At 32.0% G+C, this 25803-nt stretch overlaps 1 protein-coding gene and 1 pseudogene across 1 annotated transcript; both read left to right on the top strand.

Moving 5' to 3' along the window:
- Positions 1–1005: 1005 nt before the first annotated feature.
- On the top strand, positions 1006–2738 carry LOC124935715 (annotated as a pseudogene).
- Positions 2739–20121: 17383 nt separating this feature from the next.
- On the top strand, positions 20122–23001 carry LOC124934742 (homeobox-leucine zipper protein HDG12-like). Its single transcript, XM_047475253.1, has 9 exons — positions 20122–20199; positions 20491–20682; positions 20803–21255; positions 21346–21450; positions 21535–21747; positions 21818–22010; positions 22097–22365; positions 22437–22526; positions 22615–23001. Exons 1-9 carry the CDS (start codon positions 20122–20124, stop codon positions 22999–23001), a joined length of 1980 nt encoding a protein of 659 aa, XP_047331209.1.
- The last annotated feature ends 2802 nt before the right edge of the window (positions 23002–25803 follow it).

The following is a 25803-nucleotide window of genomic DNA, read 5'->3' on the forward strand; positions in this document are numbered from 1 at the left end:
CACTTCCGGGACCCTTAATTCAGCAAACATGATATAATCCCACTTTCGAGTTCCAAAACAACACATTTCGGGTCTCGAAACCACACTTTCAGGACCCTTTATTCAGCCAACATTATATAATCATACTTTCGGGTCCCGAAACCATACTTTCGGGTCCCGAAACCACACTTTCGGGACACTTAATTCAGCAAACATTATATAATCATACTTTCGGATCCCGAAACCACACTTTCGGGACTCATAATGCAGCAAATACACAATAATCATAGTTTTCTATTGTTAAAATCATTAAAATCATTATAATCATAAAAATCTCTAACCTTAACCCTCACCGCAAAAACCTAAACGATCTTCAAATCATCAAAATGATCTACGATTCTAAAAGAGAAGATGTTATTTACCTTGTCTTTGGAGATCTGTGAGATCTTAGAGTCTTGCATGGAGATGTACTTGAAACACCAACCTGAAAAAATAGTATGAAGTGAACTCAAAAGCAGACAATGAAGTGAACATACACGAAGTAGTTTTCTTACCATTTTCGATTGAAAGAAGATGAAGAAAGTAGAAGAAGTCGGGGATGCCGGAGAGAAAAATCGCCAGAGAAGAAGTCGGGGTTCGTCGGAAGTGATAAATAAAAAGAAAAAAGAGAGGGAAGAAGAAAGAGTGGAAAACTGAAACGTTTAATTTTTTTTTCCTCTCTCCTAGCTGGCAAGACCACGAAGCCTTGCTTTCGCTGGCCAGTTGTTGAGAATATCATTTCTCTTATCAAAATTAGTTGGGTCTTAAATAAAATATTTTGATTATTCTTAAAAACATTTTAAAATGTGTTGAATGAAGATTACAGAATTCAAGAAAACAAAATTCTAGAATAACCAGTTAGTCAACTCTTCTTACTAGAATCATTTTATGTCTCCGCGTATATTATCTAAGGAGGAAGATTCAAATAAAATGAAGATTCAAAGAAGATGACCAAGTCTCGGGAATAGTATTTGATCATATTCCTATAAATTCATTCCTATGAAACCCAAATCAGTAAAATCAAGTTATGGCTTCCGATTCTGAATCCAACTTGTCTACTGCCAAAACCATCATCTCCGCCGTCGGTTCCGCCGCAGCCACGGCCATGCTTGTCAAGACAATAGCCAATCAATATCTTCCCGTCGATATAACCAGTTACATTTCCGGCGGCTTTCGTTGTCTTTTCACCCGATTCTCCTCTCAGATGACAATGGTCGTCGACGAATTCGACGGTCTAGTCGGTAACGATATTTACGAAGCAGCAGTCATCTACCTCGACTCCAAAGAATCCTCCAACAATATCTGCCGACTCAAAGTCAGCCGACCGGAGAAGGAGAAGTCCATTTCCGTCGCAGTTGATCGGAATGAGCAAATAGATGACGAATTCGACGGCGTCAAAATCAAATGGGTTTGGGTATGTCAAAAAGTCGATTCTAGAGATGTCTACAACCCACGGAACTTGACGAAATCTGAGATACGGTCATTCGAACTTAGTTTCCATAAGAAATACAAGAAGAAGATTATAGAATCTTACCTGCCGTATGTTTTAAAAAAGGCTGAAGCTATTAAGAACTTGAAGAAATCAGTCAAGATCTACACTGTTAATCCAAACGGAATAACGGATCCATGTCCAATGCGTGGATGCCGGTGAATCTTGATCATCCTTCTAATTTTAAAACACTGGCTATGGATTCAGATCTTAAGAATACGATCGTGAAGGATCTGAAGCGATTCGTTAGCCGGCGAGAGTATTACAGGTATGAAATTCGATTTTTAGTGTTTAAATTTCATAAAAAAATTGAAATCTCTCTGTATCTGATAAACAGGAAAGTGGGTAAGGCATGGAAGAGAGGTTATCTTCTCTACGGACCACCTGGAACGGGGAAATCGAGCTTGATTGCTGCAATGGCGAACCATTTGAACTTTGACGTTTACGATTTGGAGTTGACAGCGATATACAGCAATTCCCATCTACGGCAACTGTTATTGGCGACGGCGAACCGTTCAATCTTGGTAGTGGAAGATATTGACTGTACAATGCAATTCCATGAAAGGACGGGAGAGGCTTCTTCTTCAGTTTCAGAAGAATCAAATGATAAGGAAAATGAGGTTATAATCTTATTGAGAAAGAAGCATCTTCATAAAATGTTTAAATATGTTCTTATGTTTTATTCATCTGCAAACTTGACTGATAAATATTTGTCTTGCTATACTAGTTATCATTGTCTGGCTTCCTCAATTTTGTGGATGGACTATGGTCGAGTTGCGGAGATGAACGTATCATAATTTTCACCACAAATCACAAAGAGAAACTCGATCCTGCATTATTGCGTCCGGGTCGGATGGACATGCACATTCACATGTCTTACTGTACTATGAGCGGGTTCAAAACTCTCGTTCATAACTATCTTGACGTTGATGATCACAAATTATTTGAGGATATTGAAGAGTTGATCAGATCCGTCGAGGTGACTCCGGCTGAGGTGACAGAACAATTGTTAAAATGTGATGGAGACGACGTAGATGTGGCGCTTTTTAGTGTAGTTAGTTTTCTTCGTGGAAAGAGAAAAGAAAAAGAGGAGGTTGATATTGAGAAAGAAACAATATTGTCTGAAGAACCACGACTTGGGCGTGGGCTTGGGCGTGGGCGTGGCCGTGGGCGTGGGCGTAGAGGCGGATGGAGCTCAAGGCTGAGGTGGGCTTAAGTCCTCCTCTAGCTCGTCCATAATTTGTTATATATATATAAGCAATTGTTGTTGTAGAAAAGAAAAATATAGTGAAAAGAGAAAAGCTTTTGATTGTATTTTATTAAGCTCTAGACATAACTATAGGTGTTCATCGGTTCGGTTTTCGGGTTATTCGAATTTTCGGTTGAGTTTTTTGAATTTTTATTTTTTTTATGTAATTTCGAAAATCGAACCGATTTGAATAAATTCGATTTAATCGAATTCAGTGAATTCGAATTCATTCGAATATTCGGTTCAGACCAAATATTAAACATCACATACCTATACGATGAAAGAATTTTTTTTAAAAGAGTTAACAAAATAAATAAATGGTTAGAAAGAACTTATCTACTTAAATTAAAAATGTATATACATAAATCACGCAAACTAAGATTTGTGACTCACCGTTAATATTCAGTGATTGAAAAACGAAAGTAAAATAGTATTGACGACGACGATATATGACGATGAAGATGTATTGATTACGGTAGTGATATTACTAGTGAAATAGCTAGATAGATAAAGAATTTAAATATTCTTCAAGTTAGAGATAAGATGGGCAATAGAAATGAGAACAAAGTTCAGAAAGGTGAAAGACTAGAGAAAGATGAAAAGGAATGAGAAATTGTGAATTTACTGAATTATTGGGCTGAATATTTGGGATCTAGTAGAAGGTTCATAATAATTTAATATATAATATGTAATAAATTATATAATATATATTATAAATAAATAAATAAATTCAATTCAATTTTTGGTTTGTTTTTCGAGTTGAAATCTAAACTCAAAAACAAACCAGAAACTGTATTTGAACTCGAATCGGTTTAGAATTCGATTCAAAAATCGAAAATGTAATTAGAATTCGATTTATTTGAATTCGGTGAATTCAAATTCGGTCAGATATTTGGTTTAGAGTTCAGACTAAATATTGAACAACCTTATGAATAACCTATTTATACTTACAATATTGAATTGAAAAGGAAATATATAATAAAATAAAACAAAATTTAATCAAATAAAGTAAAATACGGAATGTTCTTAGCATATTCCCAAAATATTAGCATATTTTCTAAGATAAAATATTTGGATTGATATTATTTAGGGCCTGATTTATTGGGCTTAACGAGATTATCCAACAAATCGCCCTTTTAATCTCGTTATACAACTTCAACTTGCTTGACACCGAGCTTTAAACACATCTCGATAAACTTGTTTCTCCCTGATGCATTTGTTAGGATATCAATTAGTTGTCCATCAATGTCAACGTGGTCAATCTCCATCTTGCTTGCTTCAATACACTCTTGGATGTAATGAAACTCCGTGTCAATGTGTTTACTCCTCTCGTGACGAACTGGATTCTTGCAGAAAGAAATGACTTACTTGTTATCAACCAATAATTTGAATTTCAATTTTTTACACCTAACTAGCTCGTTGATAAGACGACTAAACCAGACACTTTGACATGCCGCTGTCGCCGCTACGATGTGCTCGGCCTCGCATGAAGATAAAACAACAATCTTTTGCTTATGTGATGTCCAAGTCTAAATGTTGCTTTCGATAAAAAATTATACTTTAGGTGCTTTTGCGGTCGTCAACATCTCCAGCGAGATCATTATCGATGTAGCCTACTAATGTAGCTTCACCTCCTCTTGACTTACAACAACACCCATAACCCAACATACCTCGTACGTATCGAAATATCTGCTTGATTGCAACCCAATGTTGAGAACTTGGCGCCTCCATGTAATGACTAACTATGCCCACAACGTGAACAATATCAGGCCGCGTGTAAACTAGGTAGCGAAGACTACCGGTTATGCTCTAATACCTTGTTGCATCCCAGTCGTATTCCCGCCATTCTTGCTGAGACGAAGTCGATGGACCATTGGACTGTGACACGGGTTACAGTCACACATGCCATCTTTCTCCAAAATCTTCGCAACATATGCCTTTTGACACAATATAATTTCACCATCGTTTTACGTACTTCGATCTCCAAATAGTAACTTAGAAGACCGAGGTTGCTCATTTTAAACATTTCCTGCATTTGTGTCTTGAACTTGATGATGTCTTGTACACTTGTGCCCATAATAATCAAGTCATCCACATAGACACCCACCAACAATAAAGATTGAGCATTGCCTCTTCTATAGACGACATGCTCGAGTGAATTTCTTGTGAAAATAAGTGAAGTAAGGGATGCGTCCAATTTTGAGTACCATGCTCGTGGTTCTTGTTGGAGCCCGTATAATGCCTTACGAACTTTACGTTCGTTCTTGGAATTGATGAACTCTGGTGGCTGTTCTATATAGACCTCCTCTACGAGATCACCATTCAAGAATGTTGACTTCACGTCCATGTGGTGTATTTTCCACTTTCTTTGTGTATAGAGTGCGAGTAACAAACGTATTGTTTCCATTCTTGCTACTAGAGCAAAGATTTCCTCAAAATCCACCCCTTGGCATTGTGCATATCCTTTGGTGATGAGTCTCACCTTGTGCTTCACGATGTTTTCGTCGGGGTCCTTTTTAACTTTGAACACCCATTTGAGCCCGATGACACGATGACTAGTTGGAAGTGACACAAGCTCCCACATCTTGTTCTCAATAATCGAGTTCATTTCTTACTCCATGGCATCCTTCCAAGACACATTGACAAGTTTATCGTCCATGCTTTTAGGATCCTTAGTAGCCAAAAAACAAAGTCCACTTACTTCGACATTCACGACCACATTAGTAGGATTGTAGATGTCTTCAACCCGTCGGTAACGTTGAGGTTCTGAGTCAGTATTGCAGGCGTCATAATGTGTTAGCGATGTGGCCCACTAGTTTTTCCGCGGACTAGGAACATACGTTTGTGGCTCTAATTCTTGTGCACTAGGTTCAGGCGTTGAAACACTAGTCTATGTGGGATAAACCGTAGTGAATATAGTTGGTGTTGTTTCTAACTCCGTGCTACCAGCTATCTCCCAATTCTAGACACGATCTTCCTCGAAAATAACGTCTTTGGTCACGTTTAACCGCTTACCTAATGCATCATACACCCAATAGGCTTCCGCTCCCTCTTTGTAGCCTACTAGTATCCCCAACGTCGAGCGATCAACGGGCTTGTGAATGTCCGGACCGAGATTCTTCACATGTGCTACACAACCGAAAGTCCTCAAATTGTATATGTTAGGCTTCCTATTTCTCCAAGCCTCGTAAGTAATCATTCCTTCAACACTCCTTGTCGGTGCACAGTTAGGAGATATACAACTGTCTTTATTGCCTCTCCCTAAAACATACCCAGTACTTTCATTGAATTCATAAGACAACATCCTATCTCAATTACTGTCTAGTTATGTCTCTCTACGATGCCATTTTTTGGGTGTGAGTAGGAAGCCATAGTGTTGTGCTTCATGTTGTTCTCCTTTCAAAATTCTACGAATGCATCATAATTGAACTCGCCACCTCAGTCGAATCGAAATGCTATCAATTTGCACTTGCGTTCTATATCTACTGCCACTTTGATTATCTTAAAGTATCGCAACGTTTTGTCCTTCTTTTTGAGCACCTCAAGCCACATATATCGAATAAAATAATCAACTACAAGCAAAAATATCGTTTCTCACCTACGGTTGTAGGTGTGATTAGGCCACACTAATCGATGTGAACTAACTTTAGCGGGCGTTGTGCTCGATATGCAGTGGTTTATGGAAACAAAGTCCTGTGTTGTTTTCCGAGTGCACAATTATCCCAAGAGTTCTCCACATGCTCGATTTTTAGAATATCACGTACTAACCCCTTGAGCGAGAGATTTCGAAGAACACTGAAATGCAAATGATTAAAGCGTGCATGCCACAACCACACGATATTATCCTTTTGAGCCAATAGACTTATCGGTATTACGAGATTCAGTTTCAACGTGTAAAGCCAATTATGTGTTCTCTAAACCCGAGCGAGTATTTTGTGTGTGTGATCAGAGATGCAAAGTATCAGTCCCAAAGACTCACCACGTTCTTCATTTCATTAAAGAATTTTGTTTTAGATTTTGATAAAACCGGTCCATACACCGCAGAAATTACCCTTACAAAATTATCCTCCCAATTTTTTAATTAAACGTTAACCGAGTATCTACCCAAATTAACATATATTTTTCATACATATCTTCATTCCATGCCACAAGAATTTCACCTGATGCCCCTATAGAATTAAGAGTCTTACAACCACACAACCGTCAATTACATAGATCATTAACGATCCATTGATCCATCTTCTGAATTTTAGTCACAATAAAATAGTATATGCCACAACCAAAGGTTCCCATTATTAATTTAATGATACCTCTCTTCAATCCATCCTTTAACTCATAAACGTTCCAAACAATAAATTTTCTATTAATTGATCAAATCTAATAAGAATAACCCTTTCTTAGCTTCAAGGACTTTGAGACATGCTTTCCAACTTGCATATAACCCTGCGGTAGGTCATTTAGCTTATCAACTAGCAATATTTGTATTTTTGGAAGAAGAATTACTTGGATGAAAAGTATACGATATGGGTAGAATCTCGTGCACAATGGGTCACACTTCAGTCTCTAATTCAAGTACCTCATTCATGGGTGATTTGTTTTTATTCACCGTCTTATTATGCGTCGAGAATTCGATTTGGATATTATTTTTGACATCATAATCTATCTTAGAAACTACCGATTCCTCATTAGACACATCATGAATAAAAACTAGTGATTCAAGAATATTAATCTCATTATAAATAGTTCTAATAAGATTGGCCTGGATTATATCTACTACATGTGACCAGATCTTGTTTTCTACTCCGTCAATAATTTCTTTCTTGGACAACAACTATGAAATAGGATGATGAGTTAATGATCACAGATTTTGATATACCATCATCTACCTACTCTCCATTTTTTCGCCATTTAGGGAGACATCGCAACTCGAGGGATGTGGAGACGGAAACTCTATCTCGGCCTCATTAGAATCTATTAGATAATTTAATCTAGCCTCATCCTGCTCAATCACCCTCTTGACCATATCAAATCCCCCCTAAATTGGTCATCTCAACAACTAGTCTTTCAATATCTGCAAGGCCAGCCATACGAATCTGATCGGCATAAAATGGGTTATCACTGACTCTCTTATGAACCCAAACGAATTCGACGCCTCCGACACATGAAAATTTGAACCCGGTGAAGGATACACGACAATAGGATGTTCATAACACACCATCACTTTATATACTTGTATCCCATTATCAACACAAATAGATTTAGGGTAACATCTATATATGTATATTAGATTGACGCATCCTAATTCTAACTAAATTGTTCTCATGTACTCTTTGAGTTTCTTCGACGAGTTCGATAAATCCCCTAAGATCATTACCTGTCTAACTAATTAGATCATGATTCCACATATTCGTTGTATTTTCAAACAATTGAATCCATGTACCTCCCTATCTAAGGGCAGTCTTATATTGCGAGTGGGCTCAATAACATGTTGATTTTCAATATTATCTGTTTGATCATCAACGAGTCATCAAATTCCTTCATATACTAAGGGTTTAAAACGTTTATCAATTGGAATGATAAATGTTATTTTAAATTCTTTCCATAAAACAACATATCTTCTATGAGAATTGAAGTCATACCAAAAGACGCCATCATTAGGTTTGAGCCCTAAACGCCATCGGTTCCAAGTCGACGTATGAAGAGCCCAACATAACAACTTTAATTGAAACAAATAAACCGCAATTGCTCTTTTTTCGTTCTTAATTTCTGAAATAAAAACAACTCCAAGGTGCGCCTCCAATGTTTGAAATTCAAGCGATTTAGTTCGGACATGAACCATCTTCATCTAGTTGACCCAAATAGTTTGTTTCTTAATGCCTATCACTACTGCATAAGTCCAATCTTTAGCCTTACGAGTTTCTGGTTGTACCGCTCAAAACCTAGTTTACTTCATTCGTCGAATTCTAAGTGGACACCCCGTCATATTATAATCAAAAGCCTCCCAACCACACAACCGTCAATTACATAGATCATTAACGATCCATTGATCTATCTTCCAAATTTTAGTCTTAATAAAACAGTATATGTCACAACCAAGAGTTCTCATTAATGACTTAATGTTAACTCTCTTCACTCCATAATTTAACCCATAAACATTCCAAGCAATAAATTTTCCAATCATTGATAAAATCTAATCAGAATAACCTTTCTTAGCTTCGATACATGCTTTCCTACTTGCATATAACCTTGCGGTAGGTCATTTAGTTTCTTCAACTAACAATGTTAATAGTTTTTCGATAAAGAATTACTTAGATGAAAAGTATAGGGTAGGGGTGGAATCTCATGCACAATGGGTCACACTTCAGTCTCTAATTCAAGTACCTCCTTCATGGGTGATTTGTTTTCATCCATCGTCATATTATGCGTCGAGAATTCGATTTTTATATCATCGTTGACATCATAATCTAGCTCAGAAACCACCAATTTCTCATCAGACACATCATGAATAAAATTGGTGATTAAAGAATATTAATCTTAGGATAAAGAGTTTTAATAGGATTGGTCTAGATTAAATTTTCTATAGGTGACTAGAACTTATTTTCTATTTCATCAATAGTTTCTTTCTCAAACAACAAATCTGAAATAGGTGGATGAGTTAATGATCTCAGCTTTTGATATACCACTATATACCTACTCTCCCTTTTTTTCTCCATCTAAGGAGACATCACAACTCGAGGGGTGTGGAGACGGATACTCTATCTCGGCCTCATGGGAATCTATTGGCTCATTTAATCCAGTTTCATCCTGCTCAATCACCCTCTCGACCATATGAAATCCCCATGAATTAGACATCAGTTTTTCAATATCTGCAAGGCTAACCATTCAGATTCGATCGACGTAAAATGAAGTTATCACTAACTCTCTCGATAGCCCAAACGAATGCGACGCCTCCGACACATGCATATTTGAACCCGCTGAAGGAGACACGACAATAGGACGTTCATGCCACACCATCACTTTATATACTTGTATCCCATTATCAACACAAAAAGATTCAAGGTAACGTCTATGTGGATTAGATTGATGCATCCTAATTCTAACTCAATCGTTCTCATGTGCTCTTTCAGTTTCCTCAACGAGTTCGATAAATCCCTCAAGATCATTACCAACCTAACTAAGAAGATCATGATTCCACATATTCGTTGTGATTCCAAACAATCGAATCCATGTACCCTCCCTATCTAAGGGCGATCTTATATTGCGAGTGGACTCAATAATATGTAGATTTTCAATATTATATGTTCGACCATCAACGAGTCGTCAAATTCCTTCATCAACTAAGGCTCTAATACGTTTATCATTATGCATGATAAATTTTGTTTTAAATTTTTTTCATAAAGTAACATATCTTCCATGAGAATTGAATCCATACCAAAAGACGTCATCATTAGGTACGAGCCCTAAACACCCTCGGTTCCTAGTCAACGTACAAAGAGCCCCACATAACAACTCTAGTTGAAACAAATCAACCGTAATTGCTCTTTTTTTCGTTCTTAATTTCTAAAATAACCATAACTCCATGGAGCGCCTCCATTGTTTGAAATTCAAACGATTTAGTTTTGACATGAACCATCTTCATCTAGTTGACCAAAACAGTTTGTTTCTTAACGCCTACCACTACTACATAGGTCCGTGCTTCAGCCTTACGAAGAACTATTTGTATTACTCCAAACCTAGTTTGTTGCATAAGTCGAATTCTAATTGGAGACATCTCCTTCCTTTTATTGTGGACTCAGATTCTAGTCGATTGTTGATCCCTTTCTAGGACTCCCCTCTACCCCCTGTGTTATTCATGCTACAACGCATCGCCTCCCCGGACCCAAACGCCTAAGGCATCTTTAGAGGTTGAAGATCGATGTCCGATTTGACCTTCATATTTCTCTTGACCTTCTCACTATGTTCTGTGTCGATTTATCCTAAACACTCACTTGAGGTTGTCCGTCCACCAAACGGACCGCACGACCTCGCCTACTAACCAAGAACCAATCTTCATGAGGGACATGATGTACATCGGATATAGGCTTCCAATAACTATGGTTCTTCATGATAACTTTTGAATTATAGATAGAAAAAAAGAACTCTAAAAACCTAGATATCCAGCGTTTTACCGCAATCCCGACCATTTCATATCGCCGATCTTGACCTATACTCGGTCCTAATATATCTGGTCTCTGTAATGCATTGGTTGAATAGATTATCTATTGATTGCCTTTAAATTCGAAAGAAATAATGTCCGTATGTAACGGATCAAAATCTTAGAGAGAAAAGAGCAAAATCTAGGTTTACAACTCATAAAAAGTTCATTCTTAAGCAACTAAATATTATTGATTTGGTTCAATTTTTGCTCAACCAACTTAAATTAAATTAGAGATAATTTTACTAATTTTCTCTTATTAAAAATAAAATTAAATAAATTCAACCAACTTATGAGGTCAACTATTTAATAAGTCCGCCATTAAGATTTTTTTAGAGTTAATAAAAATATTATGACTTCTCCTCTTTCGAAATATCTCTTTTGAAATATAAAAATATTAAATATTTTTATTGTATCCTATATTTTTCGGATCATTTTGATTGCTTTATAGTTTTATGTATTAATTAATAATATATATTTAAAAAAATTGTTATTACGTACTTTCAAATTCTTTTAATTTACTTTCTCTCGTTTAATCCTTCAGGGCATGAGTGCAATAGTTAATTTTATAAAACAAATAAATCAATTTGTAGAAGATATTAATTCAAAATTATTAAGTTTTTAAATAGATTTTTACACTTTGAATGACCAATTTTACTTAACCTAATTCTTATATGTGAGTTGGTCCATGATCATCGTTGTAAAAGAAAATTGCTAGATGGGTTTGGTTTATTAAAATAATTAAATTAAAAAATAGTATATCACTCCCTTTCATTAATTATAAGTCTTTCTTTCATTAATCATATAATTTAATTAATTAAATATTAAAATATTTTTATTTTTAAATTTATTATTTTTATTTTGTTATTATATATTAATACTTTTAAGTATTTAATTTTATTAAATAAATATCTAATCATTAAATTTTAAATTAACCTATTTGTTTGAAAAACCTCAATCCCATGGAGACCCAAATTTATGTATGATTTGTATTTTATTAATATTATGATTAGTGTTTCATTTTATCTTAAATAACTTTAGTTAAACTAGGGAGATGCACAGTGTGTATCAATAAAAATATATTGTTACAACGTCCCGCGTTCATCAAATTTGGTGTTGAATTAAAAATATAAAGTGTTATTAGCGTAGTTAGTTAAAGAGTTGTACTTGTTTTTGTTAAGTTGCGAGTTCGAAACATACCTATAGCATTTTTAATTTTATTTTTAACCGTTTTAAGTTTATGGGCGGGTCAACCCAGAATCCGACCCAAATATCCATTTACTCTCACAAATATATCCAAATTAACTACAGCTCTCGACCCGGCAATCCAAAACACTTTCAAAATTAAGCATCATTATATATATATTTTAGTTAAATTACATATAGTTTTTATATTTTTTATACTTATAATTTTATGTATTCTTATATTTAAATTTGTTGATTGTAATTTGTGTGACTACTCTTTACTTAACTCTAAATTTTTTATATTTTATTTATTTAAGACTCAGTCTGACCAGATCAGATCTTCTGCTAGCGAATGGAGTGTTTCCCTATTGCGAACCAATCAAAACTCAGAAGCATTATTATATTAATAAATTAAAATTGGGTTGAAAGGAAAGAGAGAACCTGGAACCTGTATTTCATTCCGGGTTCAGCAGAAGCGGAAATGAGTGAAGCTTCCTTCGCTTCACTCCGTTTTACATGACCCGAAGAGATGGTCTACACTATTTTATATGAGATTGTCCATGTAAAATTGATTGACATATATTCATTGTTAAATGAAGCGAACTTTATTTGACTCCAATTTATAAATTATGTTTATAAATTTATTTGTGATGTATTCAAATGATTAAATAATAATTCATATAATTTTATTTCTGATATATATAAAATAATAATTAATATAATTTTATTTCAATATCTGTTTAAAATAATAATCATAAATTATGTGATTTGAGATATTTAAATTAATTTTTGAGAATGATTATAATTATATTTTATAATTGTGATATATTCAAATGAATTTGTACAAATTATTTCATAATGTATATATTTATATGTTTAATATGCATAAATTTGTTTGTAATGTATTGAAATATATTTTGACAAATCATTTAAAAATTTATATAATTATATATTAAATATATACATATAACAACATATTTTTAATTATTTTTGAAAGATATTTAAATTATTTTGTAAATATATTTACATGAATTTGTAAAACAAAATATTCAATTTTTTTAATATATTTAAATGAATTTGTAAAACAAAATATTTTAAAATTTATTTGTAAGATATTTAAAAAAATTATTTAAATTATTTTATATTTTATATTTTATATAATTATATTTTAAATATATATATAAATGTTCAAGTAAAACCACTAATACATTTATGTAAAAATATTTATATGTTCATATAAAAGCATTTATGCCTTAATGTAAGTCTGCAAAAAAAATAATAAATAAATAAAACAAGCGCTACCCGGTGAAGATTACCCGATGAAGCAAGTTTCACCTGGATATTTACAGCGCTCAAATGAGTGAAACAAGCACTACCTGGCTTCACTCAATATTTGCAGCGCTGATAGAAGTAAAACAGACTTTAATAATATTTACATTTGTAAGATATTTAAATTAATTTACTTTAATTATTTTATATAATTATATATTAAATATATATATAGAACCACATGTTCAAAAGTTTTGTAATATATTTAAATGAATTTGTAAAACAAAATATTTTAGAATTTATGTGTAAGATATTTAAAAAATATTATTTAAATTATTTTATATTTTATATAATTATATATTAAATATATATATAAATGTTCATGTAAAACCACTAACACATTTATTTAAAAATATTTATATGTTTATGTAAAAACATATATTCTTTCCTGTAAGTCTACAAAAGAATAAAAATAAATAAAACAAGCGCTACCTGGTGAAGCAACCTTCACCTGGGTATTTACAACGCTCAAATAAATGAAACAAGCACTATCTGGTGAAACTTGCTTAACTCAATATTTGCAGCGTTAATAGAAGTGAATCAAACTTCACTAGATATTTACATTTGTAAGATATTTAAATGAATTTATTTTAATTATTTTATATGATTATATATTAAATATATATATAAAACAACATGTTCAAAATTTTTTTAATATATTTAAATGAATTTATAAAACAAAATATTTTAAAATTTATTTGTAAGATATTTAAAAAAAATTATTTAAATTATTTAAATTATTTTATATTTTATATAATTATATATTAAATAAATATAAATGTTCATGTAAAACCACTAACACATTTATATAAAAACATTTATACGTTAATGTAAAATCATTTATGTCTTCATGTAAGTCTGTAAAAGAATAAAAAAATAAACAAGCGCTACCCGGTGAAGCAAACTTCACCTGAGTATTTACAGCGCTCAAATATTGAGTGAATCAAACATCACTAGATATTTACATTTTTAAGATATTTAAATGAATTACTTTATTTATTTTATATAATTATATATCAAATATATATATATATAACATGTTAAAAAAAATTGTAATATATTTAAATAAATTTATAAAATAAAATATTTTAAAATTAATTTATAAGATATTTTAAAAAAAATTATTTAAATTATTTTATATTTTATATAATTATATATTAAATATATATAAATGTTCATATAAAACCACTAACACATTTATGTAAAAACATTTATACGTTCATGTAAAAACATTTATTCCATCGTATAAGTCTACAAAAGAATAAAAATAAATAAAACAAGCGCTATCCTGGGTATTTACAATGCTCAAATGAATTAACAAGCACTACCTGCTTGCTTCACTCAATATTTACGGCATTGATAGAATATGTTAAAATAGCTTATACTAGATCTTAAACCTTACATATAAATTTTTAATTTTTGTTTGTAGGGTACTTAGATGGAGGGGTGGTGTTTGCTTTGTTTGCCTTATTGGACGACTAAAGTTACAATGCACGAGGTACAATATACATGAACACGGATCCAGAAATTATTGTTTGGTTTTATTGAAAAAAAATTATTTTTCTTAATTTTCTCGTAAAAAGTGAAGAAAAAAAAGAATATTTAAAAAAAATGTGAGGTAACAAATTATCATACTAGTTGAAAGAAAATAATATTAATATTATTATTTTTAAAATGTGTTTCTAATGGGAAACCATTATGTTAATTATTTTAAAGAATTAATTATTTATTATAAAATATTATTATACATAAAAATAAATTAACACAATTTGAGAGATAAAAAATATTCACAAATTATAAAAACACTGAAATAATCATATTAAACAAATTTTAAAATTATTTATCATCTAAAAAATATTCATAATTTTTTTTAAGTCTAAGATTTCAAATACACATTTTGTGGAATATTATACCCTTATTTGAATACATGGTTTTATGTTTATTAATTTTACCAGGAGTTTCCTTTTAAAACACTTTTTTTTAGCCATCTCTTGTTTTTAAAAGAGAATTTGCATAAATTTCTTTAACAAGATGATGAAGAGATTTTGTGGCAACATTAACATGATAGACAATCTTGAAATGGTTGACTGAATGTCAATGAGGTTTATCTCTCTTTATGTCGAGATCAAGAAAATGTTAACCCATAGGGGCCTGATTGTGAATGTTGCTACCTCGTTTTGGCTTGACGCTCAATGTCAAATGGTTATCGATTTCTTAAAAAATGTTAATCTAAGAGCTATTTAGAAGCTCTGATACCTAACAAAAAGATAAAATGACAGATAAAGAGAATATTAGAATAAAAATATCTGTATATTTTTATTGAAAGACAATAAGTATATATATATATATATATATATATATATATATATAATGAGATAATGAAAAGTTTAATAATATCAAAAGCCTTGATAATATGAAAAACTTAAGAATATAAAATAACTTAAAATATAAAATGTAAAATAATTCATTAGTATATTTTAATTGTTTTTCTTAATACATCTTCTTATTTTGTTTATTCTTTATTTTTGCAACTGGATTCTTAGTCTGAAAACTGAAACAAACAACTCAAGAACATAAATACAAGATTTACAATGGTTCAGTCAAAACAAACTTACATTCACTTTCAAAGAAAACAACTTCTAACTTGACTATCAAGAATGATACATGAGCATTACAATGATTCTCCCACAATTAAAATTCACACTACTCAAAAGAAAATGATACTCTTAAAACAAAGTTTTAACTTTCATATATTTTGATTGTATTATTATAACAAAATATCTAATTTTCTTTTGTGTTAATCATATTTTATTGTATTAAAATTATTCACAAAAAAAAATATATTTTTTTTATTTAATATTCTCTTTCTTTATAATAAAGATGGTGTATATTCATTCAAAACAATTAAAATGTTAATTATTTGATGTATCTTGGTATATGTGGCATGTCATATAAATAATATTATATAAAGTTCACTTATTTTATGATTATTGTATAGAATGAATTCATTTAAATATGATAACTAGTTCATTTATTCGCAATCGTCACTCGGAATCATATTCACATTGAGTCCATCATTATTTTTCTCGATTCTACTATGTCAATTTCTCGTCATTTCGATCGTACTTTGAAGCTCAAAGCTCGATCTCTCCTTCATCTTAACTGTTTTATGTTAATCGCGTCTATGCTATAGAATTACATTATTAGTGGTCATAATCTTTTACAATTAGTCTAATTCATTCTCCTCATCTCAACCGTTATATATGTAGCAGGTCAAATTTCTTTCTAATTTGTCAACTCTCATGGCAAAGAAGAAGATTATATATGGAAACCCTTTCTAAAAGCTTTGGAGTCAAATTTGTGTGGCCAGGAGTTTATTTTCACATTATTCATTATCACAAGCGTTGGTGTTTATAATGTTTTTGATGTTTTCTTAATGATATTTTAATAATCTGTTATAAATCATATTACAACTTATGCTGAATTATAATCATCACCACTATATATATATATGAATAATGAAATAAATTGTATTCTTTCAAAATGAAGAAATTATAACAACAAAACTAGGGGCGGAGCCACCCATGGGTATGGGTGGGCTCCAGCCCCACCTAAATTAAAATCCTAAAAGAAATTTTTTTATATATGTGTGAGTCCTAGCCCAGTTGGCTATGTTATTGAAATGTGAATATGAGGACATGTGATCAAACCCTGGCCTCACCTCTAACTTATTTTAAAATTTTATAAATCATATAATAATATTATTTATTTTAAAATTATATTTATATAATAATTATACATTATTTTTTATTTATTTCAATATAATAATAATAGTGTTTTATATTTCTTAATTTTAAACTATTTCAAAAATTTATAAGAAAATATAAATTAATATTAATAAACAAGTTAAAATAAAGAATTTGATATCCCTACCCAAAAACTTAACAAATCTCCTAGAATTGATGTTGATGTAAATTCTCTTAAACTTGATCCAACATTACGTATTCCGATATGGAAATATCCTTTTAATCAAAAGGATGAAATTAGACGAGCTTATATCAAGATGGGGTCATATCAACCTATTAAGGATGAGTACCCGCCGACCAAATTATTTATTTCAATATAATAATAATAGTGTTTTATATTTCTTAATTTTAAACTATTTCAAAATTTTATAAGAAAATATAAATTAATATTAATAAACAAGTTAAAATAAAGAATTTGATATCCCTACCCAAGAACTTAACAAATCTCCTAGAATTGATGTTGATGTAAGTTCTCTTAAACTTGATCCAACATTACGTATACCGATATGGAAATATCCTTTTAATCAAAGGGATGAAATTAGACGAGCTTATATCAAGATGGGGTCATATCAACCTATTAAGGATGAGTACCCGCCGACCAAATTTGGAAATCAAAATCGACGGTTCCAAAGTCATTGGTTTAAGAAATTTACTTGGTTAGAATACTCTCCTATGAAAGATGCTGCTTTTTGTTTCTCATGTTTCTTGTTTTAACATAAGCAACCCCAAAAACCTACATTTACAATAGATGGATTCAAATATTGAAAGCGAGTTAATGATGAGGATAGATGCTTTTTTGTTATGCATATAGGATATAATATTTCACCACATAATAGGGCAGTTGAATATCTTGATAATCTAATAAATATCCTTGTCATATTGACAAAATACTAAATGCACAGTCTTCAGATGAAAAATAAAATAACAGATTACGGTTTACAGCAACTATTGAAATCACTCGGTGGCTCACTTTGCAAGCGTGTGCATTGAGAGGGCATGACGAGTTTCCATCTTCTAATAATCGTGGAAATTTTATTGAAAAAAAAGTAGAACATAGAAAGTTAAATCTGAGATGCAAGTTGGAGTCAGCCCCATATAATTTTTCATCCTGGTTCCGCCCCTGAACAAAACGATACGATTTAAAAAAATATATAATATATATGAATCATGACAACAACAAAAGTTAATAATATTATATACGACAAACATAATTAATTATTAGAGAATCGATATTACAAGTAAGGACACGACAAAACATAACAACATGAAAGACACCAAAACACATGAATTCTCGTAATATAAAACCCAACAACCCTATAATCAATTCACAATAATAACCAATAAGAAAATGAATGAATATGAATAATGATAACGAAAAAGTTAATAATATTATAAACGAAAAACAATAATCATTAGTGAATCATCACATAACCCCAAATCAAGACAATAATATTAACTAAAGAAGATATAAAAATGTCCATATACTTTATTCTCAACAAACAATTATACCAATTATACATGGATTAGTATCAAATATTAAAAAACCCTAGAACAACAATCAACAAAGGTGGTAGAAAGTTTCCTTTCAAGAAAATAAGTTTTATTTTTATCTATCATGCACAACTAGACATCTATTTCATTTTATTGTCACGTGATCAGTTAATAATATATTTGGTAAGTCATAAATTCAATTAGAATAATTTGTATGACTATTAAATTCAACAATTTGCATCTTATATAAAATAATTATTTTTTTATCATATCAAATAAAAAATTATAAAAAAAATAAAAAGTCTTGCTCCTAACTTATTTAGACAATCTAAAGAAGATTTAGAAAATAAGAGTAATCCTACTTTTTCACTCGAAATAGATTATATAATCTTTATATAATTCAATTTTTTAAAACAATTCATAAAAGAATTTATAAAATCAATAAAAAGAAAAATTAAGATTTAATATTTGAAATATTTCAAGCACTTATTTCTTCAAATTAATATATACTCAAAATTGTAATAACCCAAAGGGATTAATTTCAACTAGAATTAATTGATTTTATAGATAAATATTATAGTAATTGTTAAAGAGTTATGGGTGATATTGATTGAAGTATTTTGATATATGAAAAGGTGTATTATTGTCAACTACATGCATTATCTATATCAAATTAATAAATGTCTTTCTTTATAAAAGTTTCATGTAATAAATGTCTCCTTTAAAATTATAATATATTATTTTCTTATCTTTCTTCCTTTAAATGGGGTCAAACTTACCTTTTCTTTTACCTTTATTTTATTAGTTACAAAGATAATAACAATATATAAAGAGAATAGTGATTTTATCAAAATGTTTAAAATAAGAAAGAAGAATAGGAAAAAGAAAGATGAATTCAAACTCGATCGAAGGAGATGTTTCAGAATCTTTAAATAGCGGAAGAGAGTCTGACTTATCTCCGCATCAGATTCAAATGCTTGAAATGTATGAATATTTATATCTCATATAACATAGTCTTTTTGTTTATTTATTCAAAAAGAAACATGTAATAATATTTTCTCTCCTAAATATGGTTAAACTTTTTTTTAAAAGAGAACAAATTTGTCCTAAATTGAATTTATTTTGCTAGATCTAGAGCTTTCAATCTTTTATTTTAATAAAAATCCTCTTTTAAGATTATCTATGATAGATCTTAGATTTATATGTGTCTATACAATTTATATATTTATTTTTACAAATCATTTTAGAATCATGAGACTTTTACGAGAATACGACAAATTCATCTTTATTGTTTTTTCCAAGTAAATGTATTTAATGAATACTTATTTTTCATGAGTTTTAAATGAAGGTATTTCAACCAATGTCCACTTCCAAGCGAATTGGATCGTTGTCGAATCGGGCAAGAACTTGGCCTGACACCAAATCAAGTGATATTTTGGTATCAGAATAAGATGACTAATCTCGAGGTACCACAGAAATCAATTTTAAGTGATTATATATTTCACATAATAGTTATTGGATCTTTTTCATTTTAGGAATAATGTTAATTGGTAGTTGGCACATCAATAAATTGTCACACTTTCTTCTATTTAATTTTTATAAATTTAATTAAAATTACAAAAAGAAAAATATAAAAGTTCAAAACTCTAGATTGACCGAGTTGTGAAGCCAACATCAAATTTTCTTCTTAGTGTCTCTTTTGCAATAATAAGTAAATATTTTTATGCAGGGAAACAATGAAAGGGAACAAGGATATACTCTCCGAGAGGAGAACGACATGTTAAAAGTTGAGAGTCAGTCTTTGAAAGAATTGATTGATGAGTACACGTGCAATGCATGTAAGGTTTTTACTCCAGCTGAACTAGAGAAACTTGCCAGTGTAAGACAACTTCAAGCCCAAAACTTGCAATTGAGGCATCAGGTTGTGTTCAATTATTTATTTTCATTTACTATATTGTGTACCTTATTTGTTATAAAACCCTAACTTAGATTTTTCAAATGTATTGGTTTATGTAAATTTACAATTGGGTGGATGAATCAGTACTATGAAGAATATAATTCTACTATGGCCATGGGAATACCTGTCCCGCTAATCCAAGACTTCCTACCACCAATGCAAGTTTCTTCATTCAATCAATCCAATGGAGGATTTTTAGGAGAATCATCAATGGAACCAATCAATCCCAATTTCAATAGTATGAATACAGTTATGAATCCACAACAAGATTCTGAGACGTGGAGCATGATGCAAACAATTGGGTTGGCTAGGGAGGAATTAGTGAACCTATTGAATGTAAACGAGCCATATTGGATAAAAGATATGACTGAGGGAAGGTACATCATTCATAGGGATACATATAACGCCGAATTCTTGAACACAAGTGTCCGAGAAAATCGCCATCAAAATGGATTCCGTACTCGCTTTGAATCGTCGAAAGATGAAGCAATCTTGACCATGGGTGCTTCGAGAGTGGCTGAAATGCTAATGGATTCGGTTAGCCCTATATATATATATATTTTCTTTATTTAAATCTTATAAAACTGCTATGTTTTACTCTTAGCTTATCTTTTGTTTTTTTCACAGAAAATGAGGGTAGACTATCTTTTCCCTACCATCATAACAGAAGCTTTCACAATCAAAGAATATGGAAATCAAACCTCGCCTCGCCAAGTCGGGAGTATAAAACTGGTATAAATATCGGTTATGAATGAAAAAATCACAATATTGAAAAGAAATTGGCTAAAATGGATGTGTTTGCTTGCTTGCTTGCAGGTTTTTGAGCAGATGCATTTACTTACCCCATTTGTTACTCCAAGAGATTATCGCTTTGTTCGTTTTTGTGAAAAGGTCACTGAAGGAATGTGGCTAATAGTGGAGGTCTCTCATGACTTTAACGACAGTAGTTTACAACTGAATTCCCCCTCTCGTGCATGGAGGCTTCCTTCTGGCTGTCTAATCAAGGATGTTTCTCATGGAGTCTCTCAGGTAATTAATGAATGAATCCCAAACAAGATTATTTGAAAATTAAATGGTTACCTTTTAATGTTGTTGGTAGGTGACATGGGTGGAACATGTAGAAGTTGAAGACAATGTCCCAATTCATCTGCTTTATAAAGATGTGATCATTCGTGGATTGGCCTTCAGTGCAGATAGATGGGTTCAAACACTATCAACGTCCTGCCATAGAATGAATTCTCATGATAATATCTTGCAGAACCAATTTGATAGCCCCCTGCAGAAGATGGGAGGTAATACATTATCTCTATCACTTTTCTTTCTTTTTTGAAAAGAAAATAGAAAGAAACATGTTTACATGATATATCTGCATCTTTAGTGCTAGGCGCCATGACGCAAGAAGATAGGAAATGCATAATGAGCATAACCAACAAGATGAGGAAGAGATTTTGTGGCAACATGAACATGGTAGACAATCTTGAAATGGTTCGACTGAATGACAATGAGGTTTATCTTTCTTTATGCCGAGATCAACAAAATGTTATCCCATCCAGTGGCCTGATTGTGAACGCTGCTACCTCATTTTGGCTTGACGCTCCATGTCAAGTGGTTATCGATTTCTTAAAAAATGTTAACCTAAGAGCTCAGGTATTGGTCATGATCAGCTGTGTTTTGTTTCTACTATGTAATTGAAATATAAATCTGGTTATTATCATTAGTGGGATGCTGTTTGCAATGGAGGAGCCGCGGAAGAGATTGTTTGCATTAGGTTTGGAGATCAACTAGATAATTCTATCTCTATTATCAAGGTAAATGAATATGAGATTAATTAATTACTTTATATTTTTCTTTGAATATGAGATGGACTAAACATTGATATTATATTATATATTACAGCCTCATATTGAATCCATAAATAATCTGCTTGTGATCCAAGAGACTCTAGTGGATCCTCTTGGTGCAGTTATAGCTTATGCTCCTATCGATCGTGAAGATTTTATTGGGGAATTATATGGTTCTTGGTCAAAGCCTGTGCTTGTATCTGGTTTTATTATTTCTAAAGACGGAAACCCTGAATGCATGCGGATCAATCATGGAGGAGCTTCGACTTCTAGAAATGTTGCGCCAGCTTTTCAATATGGTTCTCTCATTACGACGGCTTTCCAAGTTATGTCTTATTCTAAGGACATCGATATGGAATTCATGAACATTGTCACTTCCATTATTTCCTCAACCGTGGACCGCATCAAATTAGCTTTCAATTGCCCTGATCCTTCTGTGTGATCCCTGAGGGTGTGCTTTTATATTTATCTATTTTATATTATGTTTTTATAAACTTCTACATTGACAACATGGATGTTTCATTTTCTTTTTTTTATTATTATGCAAATTTGAACTTAAATACTTTAAGCATTTTACTTGATGAATTTATTTCAGACTATATATATATATATATGCATATTTTAATCATTAAAATAGGATGCGTATTAATGGGTTGAGTAATTCATTATTATAGCAATATACTTGGGTTGAGTAACTCATTATAGCAAAATAGTATAGTCTCACATTACTGTCCTATCATGTTTCACCCTTCAAAACCACAACAAGACGAAGTCACAATTAGGACTTCGACTTCGATGATCGAACCTTGAAGGCATTTATTATAAATTGAATAGAAACTTTAGAGGATTAAACAAACTTGAATGAAATTCTGTTTATTGAACTTGTTGAAATAAGAACACGATTACAGAACTTATATAAAGTAAAAGCATAACTTAGACATTAAACTAAGAGAATGAAGAGTCTAATTTACTAGAGATAAAATCAAGAGACTTGGATAATCCAAGAGATTCTTGAATAACAAATTTTTATTACTTTAATTTCTAACACTCCCCTTTAAGGTGATGTCCGATGAACTAGTCCAAACTTAGATCGTAGATCTTCGAAAGAACCTTTAGAAGTGCTTTTGTGAAGATATCAGCAACATTGTCTTCACTCCTTACTGCAACCATCTCAATGATTCTCTCTAATACTTTTTCACGAAAAAGTGATGCTCCAACTCAATGTGTTTTTTCCTCGCATGAAACATAGGATTTTAAGTCAATTTAATAATACTCAAATTATCTCCATGGATAGGAAGCGACTGATCAAACTTGACATGAAAATCCTCCCAGAGTCTACGAAGCCATATGCACTCCTATGCTACGTGAGATGATACTTTGTATTATGCTTCTGTTGTAGACAAGGATATTGATCATTGTTTCCTACTACTCCAAGATATGCTAGTGTTTTCACTAAGAAAAACAAACCCGAATGTGGACCTTCGATCGTCTCGGTCTCCAGAAAAGTCAGCATCCGCAAATCCTTGCAAGACAAACTTTGCATCTTTTTGTAGAGTAGACCAATATCTAGTGAGGTATTAATATACTTCAGAATTTTCTTCGCTTCCTCGATGTGTGGTTTCCTTGACTCCTACATGTATCGACTCACTACTCCAACTGCATAAACGATATCAGGCATTGTTATAGTTAGATAAATCACACTTCTCACAAGAGCACGATACAGACGAGGATATAGTAGACATGTTCCTTCGTCTCGACTAAGTCTGAGATTTACATCGAGAGGAGTAAAACTATTTTTCCATCAGTCATACCAAATTATTCTAAGCGTAGTTGATCTGCAATACAAACAAATCTTTATCGAAATTTTCTATTTGTAGACCAAGGAAAGTTCTAAGTTCACCAAACTTCTTCATCTTAAAGCGAAGCGAGAGCTCATCTTGTAGACGAGTAACCTCATCATAGTTACTGCCCATCAAGATTATGTCATCCACATAAAGAAGTACTGCCACCATATGTCCTTGATTCTTCTTTATAAATAGACTTAAGTCGGATTCTGAAGCTGAATACCCACAAAATTGAAGATATTCTGCAATCTTTCCATACCAAGCACTCAGAGCTTGCTTTAATTCATATAGTGCCTTCTTAAGTCTACAAACCAATTGGTGACCATCCTTTTTCTCAAATCCAGGTGGTTGTTCCATATATATTGGGCGATCAAGTTCTCCATAGAGAAATGTATTCTTGACGTTTAATTGTCACAACTTCCATCGAGAACTTGCTACTAAGGCCAACACAGTGCGAATTGACGTCATCTTTGCAATTGGGCTGAATGTCTCCTCGTAATCTTCTCCACACTTCTGCAAGAATCCTCAAGCGACCAATCTATTTTTGTATCGATCTATGCTTCCATCATCCTTTCGCTTAATTCGATACACCCACTTACATGTGACTGCTTGAGTATCGAGAGGCTTCAGAACGATGTTCCATGTCTCATTATTCTTGAGAGCATGCATTTCCTCCTTCATTGCTACCACCCATTCCTTGACATTCTTTGCTTGTGGATTCATCGTTGTCTATTACGTTTGCCAAGAAACAAGAGAACATTGTTACAAAATTATCATCCCTAAATCGATAGGGCCTTACAATGTTCCTTTTTGGTCGAGATTCCCCATTTTATTGTTGACTAGATTCTTCCTGATGTGGACTTCTTGATAACTTTTCACTTTCTACTCTTTCATCGACTGAAGTATCTTGAGTTAAGTCAGGGATCCCCCTGTTACAATTATCGCTACTACAGGAGCTTCCTATAGACGTGGGTATGAGAAGTTTAGTCTGAACAGTTTCCTCAACATTCATGTAGTACGAATAAATTTAGTTGAAAACAACATCTCTCGACACAATGCATTTGTGGGTTGATGGATCCATACACCGCCACCCTTTCCTTCTCTGGTTATAACCGACGAACACACATTTGACTGCCTTTGCATCTAATTTTCTCATTTTCATGTCTGGAATATGGACATAGCAAGTAGATCCAAAAACTCAAAAATGCTTAGCACTTGGCTTAAAACTAAAAAGCATCTTGAATGGAGATTTGAACTCATTTGGGGTTAAGAGGAACTCGATTGATGACATGGGAAGCACAACTCATGTCTTCTTCCCATAACTGATTTGGTAAATTCTTCATATGTAGCCACGACTTACAAGTTTTTATAAGGTGTCGAATCTTCCTTTCGACTATCCC

This window comes from Impatiens glandulifera, chromosome 4 (genome assembly GCF_907164915.1).
Source record: "Impatiens glandulifera chromosome 4, dImpGla2.1, whole genome shotgun sequence".
In the NCBI taxonomy this organism is placed as follows: domain Eukaryota; kingdom Viridiplantae; phylum Streptophyta; class Magnoliopsida; order Ericales; family Balsaminaceae; genus Impatiens; species Impatiens glandulifera.